This window comes from Chenopodium album, chromosome 11 (genome assembly GCF_948465745.1).
Source record: "Chenopodium album chromosome 11, dcCheAlbu1.1, whole genome shotgun sequence".
Classification (NCBI taxonomy): domain Eukaryota; kingdom Viridiplantae; phylum Streptophyta; class Magnoliopsida; order Caryophyllales; family Amaranthaceae; genus Chenopodium; species Chenopodium album.
Genome location: NC_137844.1, coordinates 28,004,053 through 28,016,255, shown reverse-complemented (window position 1 = coordinate 28,016,255; position 12,203 = coordinate 28,004,053). Strand labels below are relative to the sequence as shown.

Here is a 12,203-nt window from a genome sequence, read left to right as displayed (position 1 = left end):
CAATTGTAAGAAAGAGTGCAAGTGCTAGGCAAACCACAAACAAGCAAAATCATCTATATATATATCTAATATAGGAACACACCCAATGAACAAAAAATATATTTTTTTAATAAATAAAAGTACACCTAACAGCAAGTCTTGTAGACACAATTTTAAAGACTATTAGCAGTAAAAGAAGTATACACAGTGCTACACTCTAATAACCCTTAATATATGGAAGACCACATCTTTGCAAGTAACCAATCTCACTAACTGAATTAACCTCTCCCTCTTGTAATAACCAATCCTCTATACTAAGCTGTAAATCAAACTGCTCTATTGTACTACTTCTTTTCAAGATTAATCATGAATATTTAATTAGTTACTAATTAATTACCAACCCAAAACCACATATGGTAGACTAATACAACACATGCTGAATCAGCAACCCAAAACCCCCAAAAACTATTCACCCCCATCCCCCTCCAAAAGCTCTAAACCTCTTTTAAAAATTAAAACAAGAAATCAACAGCAATCATCCTTTACACCCAAAATTTAAATATTTTTAAAAAGGAAAAAAAAAATCACAACTAAAGCATGCACAAAGACACTTTTTAAAACCCATATTTTTTTTTCTTAAAAGGAAAATAAAATAAGGAAAAAAAAATACAAAACAAAGCACAGCTTAGGCAATCACCATAAATGAGTTTTTTTTTATTTTATATTATTAAATTTATTAAAAAAAGAATGAGAAAAAAAAATCGTAAACATAAGACCAAAAGAAAAAAAAGGGGGGGGTGAGAAAATAAACCAAATAAAGAAAAAAAAAAGGAGTAAGGAAAAAAAAACAAAGAAAACCAAAACCCAAAAAAAAGAGATGTTTTAGGTGAGGACAAGAATGCCACATTAGCTTAAAGCGTGCAAAGTCAGCAAAGGCTGAAACAACTCTACATCAACAGCAAACACTACGTAAAAGAGAAAAGAAAACCGAATAAAAAGGGAAAAAAAGAAGGGTAAAAACGGTAATACACTGTAGATTTCAAATAGTAACACAACTTCTGGTTTTTAAAAGGGTAGAGATAGATTCTTCATGTTTGGTATATTGGATAGTATTTTTTTTAAAAAAAAGTCGGTAAATTGTTATATGCAAATATTGTAATATGAGAGGGAAACAACCAAATAGTGTAGATTACCTCCCCATAATTCACCGTCATAGTTATTTATACTTTAATCTAACCTAAGCATATGCACGCTCTATCTGTCTCTAACCTAAGCTCAAATGAAGGGTTCTCTCTAACCTAAACTCAAATGACTCCGATTTCTCTCTCTAACCTAAGCTTAAATGAAGGGTTCGTCTAGTGTGATATCTCTCTCTAACCTAAGCTCAAATGAAGGGTTCGTCTACTCTAATATTCAGTATCGAACGCCAACAAGCCCAAAATATCTTTGTTTTAATTCTTCTTTCTTCGCTATCTATTAAGTTATGTTGTAAGATAATTACATGTTGTATATGGTTGATGTTTTATGGGTTATTCATTATATTTATGTGTGAGGGATTGAGGGTTTTTTTGTAAAAAATTTATTTTTTTTAAAAAAAAAGTGTAGTAGATTATTGGAAATAAGGTGATGTGGAAGAAAATTAAAAAAAAATGAATTGAAAAAGATTGAATATAGGAAGAACTTTTTGATATGCCTAATACGAGCGGCATGTTTGTATGTAAGCATTTCATTTCAAATGATGGATTCAACCCAAATCACTTTGGAGTTAATTATTAATACCTACACCCCATTTCCTAAATATTATTTGGGTCGTTTGGTTAGGGGTATTCATCAAAGGGAATGAGAATCAACTGCCCTGATTCCCTTTATTGTTGTTTGTTTGGCCTTTTTTCCTATTCCTTTTACCCTCTTCATTCCCCCAAATTTTTCTAAGTCCATTCCCTACTCTCCCCCCCAGGTATTTCCATGCCCCCATTCCCCAGCCACCACTACGCCACCATACCACCACCCTACTACCTACCCAAATCACCGGAAAGCTGCACCACCGCACCACAGCCAACCACGTCACCACTCGCCGCACCTCCCCTCCCCTCGTCGACCATCTTCACTCTCAAAACCCATCATCGAAAAACCTAAAAAAAAAAAAAAAACCATCTCCCTCACTGTAAAACGGCCGACCGACCCTCCCCCACCCTTGAAACCCTAGGCGCTAGGGTTTTGAGGGTGGGGAAGGGCCGACCGACGGGTTTTATGGGGAGTGAGACTAGATTTTAGGGTTTTTCTGGGCTAAGGGAGGTTTTTCGAGGGAGGGATAAGTTGCGCTGGGTCGGCGAGGGGCGGGGGAGGGCTGGTGAAGGGCAGCGATTGGTGGGGGAGGTGCGGTGAGTGGTTTGATGGATGGAAAAGGTGAAAAGTTAATGAATTAGATGGTTGGGTGGTGGTTGTGTGGTGGTGGGATTGTTTACCTTTGTTTTTAAAACAAACAACATAACAAATATAAGGTATTTACATTCCATTCTTTTCTTTTCCCTTTGTTCATTCCATTCCGATTACCCCTTGTGAACCAAATGGCCCCTTAGTCTATTATCAACATGAAAAAAATATAGTTTTCCACCATTTATTACTCCTCATATGAATGCAACGTTAAAAAAAAAAAGGTATTACTACTACATTTTCTCTCGATCTCCTCAAAATTTTACTCACTTTTCTACTCCATTTTCTTTGCCTCATCCGCCCAAAATAATCTATTCTACCTTACCGATCTCTTGAAACCATTTGAAGTGTATGACATTAAAGGTCGAATTACTGAAAAATAATCAAAAGATGGGATTATTTTGGACGAATGAGGCAAAGTTCGGATTATTTCGGACAATTTTTCCTAAATATTCAAAGTTCCCTTTAATGTTTAAGAAACAGTATATATGTATTAATTTAAAATGATTACAATGGTAATTGAATTCTTTTATTTTATATTGAAAGATATTTTTTTAAACAAAGTCAATTAAATTAATTAAATAATAAAAAAACAAGTTCTCTAAAAATAAAAGTGGAAAAAAAATATTATATTATAATTTAAATATAGCACATTGTGTTAATAAGATTGAACATTTAATAATATAAAATAAACATTTACATATATAAAACTCAACAATTTATACGTGATTCGAAACCGAAAAACTATAAAATAACGTCATTCTAAAGAGAGAGAGGTGCAGGTAGTGCTATCTACATATGGGTGTAGGCACAAATTTGTACTTTAATGTACACAAAGACTATCTAAGATTTCATTATATCATCCTATAAAATTTTCTATTTGCACTGAAGTAACATTTCAAAATGATAAGAAACAATTTCTAGAACTAAGATTAATGTTGAAGGCATAAACTATAAAACTAACATCAATCTATTGAGAAAAATACTATTTACAAATACATGATGATTCTCTCTCTAATCTTAAACAAAGTCATCCATACAAGTAAAGTCTTACTTGTATGTGCTATGAGCTAAACTTAATACAACTAAGACGTACAATGCTGGAAAATTAAGCATACTCAAAAGGTACCTTGGTACATGCTTTACATTACACAACATCAAAATTTGGTGTTAATAGCTTTAAATTAGACATTCAACCAAGTACAGAAATCAATGATTGGCTCTTAATTAAATGCGAGCAAAGAAATTCAGTATACTACTTTTTTTATTTCCTGAAGCTTTGCAGTTGCATATCTTACCTTTTTTCAGAGCTTTAAACTGTTCTTTGTTGTCATCTAACGTCTGAATTGTAGAGTTTACACTTCCCTGGGAATCAAGAGTTTGCCTTCTCAACTCGAGTTGATCATCCTCAGTCACTGATGACTTTGTTGTAGGGGTAGTTTCTATGTTCTCTGAATGAAGTTTCCTTTTTCGGAATGGATTATTGTCAGGTGTCTTTACCGGAAACTCCTCAGAAACACTAGAGATTTCTTCATCATTGTGAGCCTCTGATGCAAGGACTAATTTTGAAAGAGCTGCAGCTTCATCCGAGAAATTTCTTTCCTTCAAGACTTGTCTAGGGGCTGTCATAGTACTTGTGCCTATAAATACAATGGCATTATTGTCTTGTGAATTTGTGTAACATATATTTAGACTTTCAAAAGTAAAGCAGGATATTCTTTGATGATCAACTTACTTGAAATGTTTCTCTCTTTTATACTTGGGTATGAATATACAGTAAAACAGCTCTGTTCTTGTTTCTCTTTGTCCCCATGAACTTCGAATGCTGGATAAGGTTTCGCTGCTCCTGTGTGCAGTAATCGTTGCAGCTACATGTTATTTTCGAAATCATATCTTAAAATAACAATTATAGGGTCTTTTCTTCACCGGTTTTTCAAGGCAGGGGTGGTAAAAATAGAGGGAAACAAACTTACGATGCTTAATTCCTTTATTGGTTTGTTGAGACAAAGCAGAACGAGTCTCTACAGCATCTGCTGGATCAGACACCTCCCACTGATCAATTTCAGCCAATCCAGAATTTTTCTGGCTCAGTGAACACTCGTAAGCTTCCATTGTAGAGGGGTCTAAATTACCTTCAGCAATAGCAGTTGAAATTGATGGGGGAATGATTCTGATAGTTTTCACCAGTGGTTAAAGAAAAAGTGAGTGTGCGGCACTTATACACAGACACAAGTAAACAACCTTAGGAATGGGGGTAATTTTTTAAATTTATTATACATATTATTTTTCATATAAAGCATCACAAATAATGTTGTTGGTAGGGAAAATTTTGGCTTTTGTCTCGGCTATATAAATGGAATTTTCATTTAATGTTAACTTTTTATGTCTTTTCATTTAAGGTTTCTCAATAAGATAGGTTTTGTAAGTGATCTTACAGCACAGCTTTCATGCAACAACTTGCAAAAACATCATTTCAGATACAGAAGCTTGGACACTACTCCTAAGAGCAGTGGTAAATTCACACTCGGTATTTAAATAATATGTCCATTGTCCAATGTCGATGGACATTTTGAGGTTATTTCTAATAATTTTAGATCTAGAGGCATTTTGAGGTTTTCCTGACTTAGTTGTAAGAAGGCAGTTTTGGAATGAAAATAGGATCAAATGGTTCTATCCTGGAGTAGACAAAAGTTCCTCCTTACTGTAGTAGTAAATATTAAAATGTGGATTATTCAGTCTCATGTTCAAATAACCTTCTCCATATAAGAGGTGTATGATTATTGGCATATGCATCTCCAATGAGCCTAGTTAAAGGGAAGCAATGAGAAGGATATGGTCCCAAGAAATCAATTTCTCCTCCGAGTGACTCCAAAAGTGTTTCTGGGAGTTCTTTCATGTGCTCAACTTTCTTCTTTTCTCTATTATATCTATAGATAATGTAGGAAAAACAACATCAGCAGTAAGCAAGAATTGAAGAGGTAAATCTACCATTACCTAGTTTGTATATATATATATATATATATATATATATATATATATATATAGGAAATTGCCAGCTGGTGAGGCAGCCCTTTGAGTATCATTTTCTTACATTGTAGCATGTTGGAACACCGCCACTGCTTCCTTGAAAGATCTTGCATAATCATCAGGCACTTGCTTACCCTTGTCAGTCTTTAAAACTGATAGCACCTGCAAGAGTAGACGAGCAGGAGGAAAATAGAGTGTTATGGCTAGTTGAATAGCTCAAATGTTATGACATTAAATGATGCACCCTTGCCTGTAATAGAGAATCTATCATACAAGAAGTCAATGGCAGAGTTCAGGTTATAAAACCAGAAGCAAGCAAGCAGGTGAAGGAGGATGCTCAAATGTGATGGCTAGTTGAATAGCTCAAATGTTATGACATTAAATGATGCACCCTTGCCTGTAATAGAGAATCTATCATACAAGAAGTCAATGGCAGAGTTCAGGTTATAAAACCAGAAGCAAGCAAGCAGGTGAAGGAGGATGCCATGCTAGCCATTTTATTCTGATATGTTGACTGTTAAAATTTAAAAGACTAACACAGAGGGGGTCTAGCACTCTAGCCTGCAAACTATGGGTTTAGGTATCCGATTAAATTTAAGATAATTAAGGTTAACATGGATCCATAAGGACAGTCTTTGATAAATTCACAATAGTTCAACATGACAAATTGGACGGTTTTTTTTTTTTTTTTTTCAGATTTTAGCCAACAAAGCAGAGCTATTAGGAGAAGCTTCAAGCTAATGAAAAGGGAAATATTCTTACAAGTTTACAGCAACATTTGAGTTCCATTCACACTAAAGAAATAATTGATGGGAAATCAGCATTCTTGTTAGAGAAAATGCAGTTATTGTATTTTCAAAATTCTTTTGTAATTGTTTGAGAGTACTAACTCAGCTATCTGTAAATTAAGTACTTGAAAGATGTAAGACTAAAGAAAGCTAACGTAATACTGAGAAGAGGGCATAGACACTTATAGAAAATATTTCAAGAATTACGCTCTTTAAAAGCTGGTTGTATTCAACAGTGAGGAAGGTCTAAATTTCTGAAGGGTGAAGCTCCAAAGATCCATTTTATATCTAGACAGCTTAGGTAATTTTATTTGACTTCCTTTAGCCTCATATATACATAAATTCAATTGCGTTGATTTTAATCCAACTTACTTCTTCTCTTCTTTCAATCAAATTTCCTGAGTATTATTTCCATTCTGCAAAAAAAACATTCTGAGAGAAATAAACATGAAATCTAGAGTTATCCTAAGGGCTTATAATCCTATAATGCAAGAGCTAAGCAGATTCAAATAATTAGGATCAAGAATTGTGTCGTTTAGTCTTATTTGAAACCTTGGATGAAGTGGAAAGAAGACGAACAAATCCTAATATGATTCTATGTCTGATCTCCTAGAGAATAAACACTCATAATTCTGATATGCTTGGCTGACAAAAGACACTTACACGATCTATGTTGCAGTACTTTGAGACCAGCGCATGAGCTTTAACAATTCCAATACCAGGAATAGATGGAAGAAAATCACAGCCTGCCAAGACGCACATATCTGAGGGCAAAAACACCATAAGTCACAATTTGAGTTCAAACATCTAGGAGAAAAAATATTTTAAAAAAATGCCAGATAAAGTATAGAGGTTTCCTTGTTATCCCTCTACAAATACATAATACAAATGCTAATGCAAGTTATAGGGAAGAGATCCAGCTTGAGTACTTCAGCATTTATAACTGAAAATTTTCAAAAGTATTAAAAAAATAAAGCTTAAAAATTGTTTGAAAATATACCTATGAATAAATCAGTGTTGAAGTTTCGGAATGATGGTTTAATTTCTGTCGAGTTGAAAACCTTATCTATAATGATCTCCTCACCATTGCCAAATCGATCCATTTTAAAAATGATCTGTTCACCAGCATATATAAATATGTGAAAACAATGAATGAACCAACAATATGGAATTGGAAAGTTGCCAGTAAGCGGTAGAACTCCCATCTTCAGGGACAGAGAGTTGACGAAGTTCTTACAGATGGGCAACCATATGCCAACAGATCACTGTCCTCGCTAATTATAGCCACGATACCACCATGTTCTTCTCCAAGGCTAGACAAGTATGCCAATTGTGCATCAGCTTCATATGGAGCAACAATAAACTCAACATTTTCTGTTTTCAAAGTCTGAACACAAGTACACAAGTGAGCCAATAATCTTATAGAAGCAGGTTACTAGGTTAGAAGCATCCAAAGAACAAACTCAAAAATATAAAAGCTCACATATTTAACGTGTCAATGAAAAGCAAAACATTACTTGGGTGAATGACATACCTGTATCAATAGGTGTGCCATAGATGGAGTGATGCTGATTGCTCTCTGCAGAAAAGAACCAAACTAGTCAATGTTGGAGTTTATGCATTGCTTTAGGCAGACACATATCAAGAGATGGATGGGACTTCAATCAATAATCAATATTATGGAGTACAAAGTGAATTTATCTGTTAATTAATCTAGCAAAGACTTACTTAGGACTTAGTACTTATACCTACAATTATAAAAAATAAAAAATAAATAAAAAAAAAAAAACAAAATTTAATAATTGTTTATACTATCACATGTTCTGATAATAACATTCTGCAAATATAACTACAAGATTAATGTTCAAAGTACTGCAAGATATTATATTATTAGCATACTACAAAGTAAACAATATGAGATATAAATCCCCTAAAGCAATTAAGCAACCGATCTGTGCCGAAACGGGTCGATTTTAACATTCCATTATGGAGTAAAAAGTAAATATTGGTTATTTAGGTTGATGTACATGATATTTTCAATGGTAAAACCTGCAGACCAGCTCGTAAGAACTGCAGGACAGGTTGCATTAGTTCCTCTACACAGTGCACTTGCAATGGAGAATTTTACTTCCTACTTTTTGAAATTTATCTTAGAAGATCAACACTAGTTTTAGTGTCTAAAGAAGCCTGTTGAGGCTCTTATATAACCAGTAGCTACAACTTTTGTCCAGAGAGTAATAGTGTTCCATACTACTTCCATATAATTTGGTTTAAGTGTGTACAGTGTACATGATAGCCGATCTAGAGCTCTCTTTTCTTAGCGATGTCAAAAACTATTTCTAATTGAAAAACACACAATATATTCCTCATTTTTGTGAATCTGAAGAAGGTGAGACTCGTGAGAACCACTGAATTAGTGCATAAAACTAAACCTAGCAACAAACATGCCAGTCATTTGAGAGTCAACTTGCACATTTTCTCTATTTTTAGGACTTCTTTTTTGAGGTTATTCAGTAATACACACTTCACATCAAATTTAACAATAATTTCAAGTCCTGCTGACTCATTTGATGTCTTAGAAATTGGCAGAACTTGTAACAATAGTATAAATTAGCTATCTTAGGGTCAACAAATTAGTTTCATATGTGGGCATGAGAACTAAATACATTTACACTTTGATGATAGTTGGAAGTCCAAGGTAACCTAAAGTTTGATTTTTGAAAAAAAAAAGCCAAAAAAACCCTTATGTCAGGAATACAGGATAACATTGAAGAACAGAAAAGAAGTTACAACCTTTTCAATCTCAACAACATCTTTTGATTGCTCCATATCATTTTTGTTTCTTCCACATCCAAAATATACCCTATTCTGAATCCTCCACGGTGGTTGTTGCAACACCACTTAGACTCGTAACACTTTTCTATTAGTCCTCAAGACTAAAAGCTATCACAAACTTACTGCATCGAGCGCAGGGACCTGACTGTCCAAGTTATGGCCCTTCATAAGAGCTATTTACTGGCTTTAGTGTTCATAATGAACCCTAATGACAAAAAGAGTACAGCAAGTACAAAACTAAGTAATGTTTATCTCAAACATTTTCATATTCCACATTGTAAATTTTGAAGCGATAGCCAAATTTACACAACTGGACATAGTGGAACAAAGAACTTTTCAAACGTTGCAGGGTCAGATTTTTTTTTCTATAATCCTGTGCTCCGAAACTTGCAAAGTCGGTCAACATCAAAAATAAAGAATCCAAGATGAACTAGCTTGGTTAGTATAGCTCAGATATATCTCGGCGTGGTTATATCCAAATGATATAAAACATTCCTCACAAATTCCAAACTTGATATGTTAACTCTCCATGTATGCTGCAAGCAGCCCATTTCTTTTTCAACTAATGTAGCTAAAAATTAAGCAAAGATACCAGCAGAAGAATAAAATTAGCCATCAAACTACTAAACATGAGAGAAACTAGGCTGATTAACATAATTTAATATGTAACAAAACAATTCAAAATAGGAATAATCACTAATGCATCCGATAAACAAAGGTAATGATTCATCGAAATCATACAAAGAGACATTAATCTAACCTGAAAGAGCTCAATGGCACCACCAACATTCCCCTCTTTAAGTTTCTCCATTGCCATTTCCTTGTTAACTTTTCTTCTCCTGAATCAATATATAGTATGACAGACCAATTAGTGTCTACTACAACCATAAATTAAGCACATAAAACACGAAATCGATTCCACATTCGAGCAAGCGGTATTAAAACATGCCTGTATCGCTCGTTCTCAGTCCCGGCTTTACAAGGAATGTTCCCACCATCAAAAACCACAACTGGTGTAATCTTATGGTGCTTTAGTAACTTAATTCTGTGCATGAAATAATTAATGTATTGCGGTTTCTTTTCTCCCTCTGAATTTAAACTCAGCTCCATGCTACATGAGTATGCTGTTAAAAAAAAATAAATAATTCAATTATACTTCTAAAAATTAAACCCATTTTGAACTCCAATTAAAAAAAAAAAAAAAAAAAAAAAAAAAAAAAAAAAAAAAAAAAAAAAAAAAAAAAAAACAACCTCCTCTGTGAAGCCAAGCATAAGCATCAATACCCACCTGCAAAAAAAAAAAAATATTAAATCCGATAAATTGAATAGCAGAAATTCTTATATGTGACAAGGCACACTATTAATTGATGGTGTGACGAATGTAAAAGAAAGGGAAAATACTCGCCGGCATATTTTCGAACGTGGATGGGCTCGGTGTATGGTTTAAGAAATCTGAGAAGATCTTTGATGCCCATTATTGGGGGTGTTGTGGTGGTGGAGAGGCGGAGGAGACAATGGCGGGAATAAATGGGGTGAAAATGTGGATTCTACTGATTGACTTAGTAGTCAGTCAGTCTGTGACGGTATGTTTTGTGTGATTCAAATGAGAAGACAACAACTGGGTTTCTGGGTTATTTGGTTTAATATTGTGTGACCCGGAGTTTAACTTGAATTTACCGGGAATCAAATTCGAATTGGGGAAACAATTAAAATTAAACCGCGCTCTGTTGTTTCTCCTCATAGGACTTTTTTTTTTTTTTTTTTTTTTTTTTTTAATAAGGAAGCTTAGGTATATGCATATATCAGTCATCATTTTCATTAATATTATACTATAGTAATCACCAAAAATATCCCATAAGTACACAAGTCATGTTTATAATTAATATTTTTCCGTCAAAACATTTTTTTTTAGCTTAAAATATAATAAGATAATTTATTTTTTAAAAAAGAATCTACAGCCTAATAACCCTAAAATATAAAATAATACCGTACAACAACTTTAAATAAATAAAATAATATACATTTGCCTTATAAATAAATAAGAAAATATTAAAAATAACATCATAGTAAATTAGTGATTTTTTTTACCTTTTTTTCTTTCTCCGGTAACATGCGAAAAGACGAATGTAAACCACCTGCAAACTATTTTGTACCTAATTTATTCCGATTTAGGCGAACCGATTGAAGGGTGAATGTAAGAATACAATTTCGAACTGAGTGAATAACGCAATTTTCCATTCGATTGAAGCGTGAATTAACGACTTCTAGGGGGTATACAGTTGAATTAGATGAATTATATTAACTAGCCGGTATTTATCAAAATCAGTCTTCATTTTTTCCCACCTCCTAACCACCGGTCACCGACTCACCGCAAACCCACCCGCACCTCGAATCATCCCAACCTGAAGCACGTAAAAAATAGAGAGAGATGGGCAAGTAGAGGCTTCGGTGGTGGGATGGAAGAAAGAGAAAGGGATCGTTGGTGGTGAGGGGTGATCGGTGATGGTAGGCAAGGGACCTGAGGTACATGTGATGTGACCAACGCCAGTGGGATGGAGGGTTGTTCCACGATAGAGGGAGGGGAATTAAAATAAATAAAAAAAATATAAAATAAATTAAAACAATTAGTTATGATTAATATTTTAAAATGAGGTTTAAAAAAAATAAAATGAACCAATCACGTTATGACATGTGGCCTACTTAGCCTAAAGAACTGGTTACCTTTCAAACTAACAGATCATGAATCATTTTGTGAAGATACCCTACAAAGATTGACTTATGTTGGGTTAATCAAAATATTGACTTATTTTGAGCTAACCGCACAAAGGTTGACTTATTTACGACAAAATTTTCCAATAGAAAATCATCAAACTAAAAAGTTTTAATTATACGAAATATAATAAGATTAGAAAATCTTGTACATTCCCTTGAATCTTAATTCGTTAATTTATAAAATAAAATGTTCATTTCCTACTTAAAAATAGGGGTTCTAACTCAAGTTTAAATTCATAATTTGTCAGCAAACTACAAGCTCTAAAAAATAGAGATACATTATAGGAAAATTTGTTCTGAAAAACCTTTTAAAAAATTTTTGGCTAGGAGAAACCTGTTTATAAATTTTTTTTGTTCAAGACAACCAAG

At 33.7% G+C, this 12,203-nt stretch overlaps 1 protein-coding gene across 8 annotated transcripts; it reads right to left on the bottom strand.

The window, feature by feature from the left end:
• Positions 1–3,527: 3,527 nt before the first annotated feature.
• LOC145567507 (exonuclease 1-like) lies at positions 3,528–10,813 on the bottom strand. Of its 8 annotated transcripts, XM_081626798.1 has the most exons (13): positions 10,468–10,813; positions 10,314–10,350; positions 10,012–10,186; positions 9,823–9,901; positions 7,762–7,806; positions 7,465–7,614; positions 7,228–7,342; positions 6,891–6,991; positions 5,676–5,703; positions 5,504–5,627; positions 4,386–5,339; positions 4,148–4,258; positions 3,528–4,052 (listed from the first exon to the last, which is right to left on the bottom strand). In XM_081626798.1, the coding sequence occupies exons 1-11, from the start codon at positions 10,471–10,473 to the stop codon at positions 5,141–5,143; spliced, it is 1,059 nt and encodes a 352-aa protein (XP_081482924.1). In that variant the 5' UTR covers positions 10,474–10,813; the 3' UTR covers positions 3,528–4,052; positions 4,148–4,258; positions 4,386–5,140. The 8 variants fall into 8 exon arrangements, with proteins under 8 accessions (XP_081482924.1, XP_081482925.1, XP_081482930.1 ...); XM_081626799.1 differs by lacking the exon at positions 5,676–5,703 and having other exon boundaries at positions 5,504–5,601; positions 10,468–10,810; XM_081626804.1 differs by lacking the exons at positions 3,528–4,052; positions 4,148–4,258; positions 5,676–5,703 and adding an exon at positions 6,600–6,643 and having other exon boundaries at positions 5,320–5,339; positions 5,504–5,601; positions 10,468–10,808.
• Between the last annotated feature and the right edge of the window lie 1,390 nt (positions 10,814–12,203).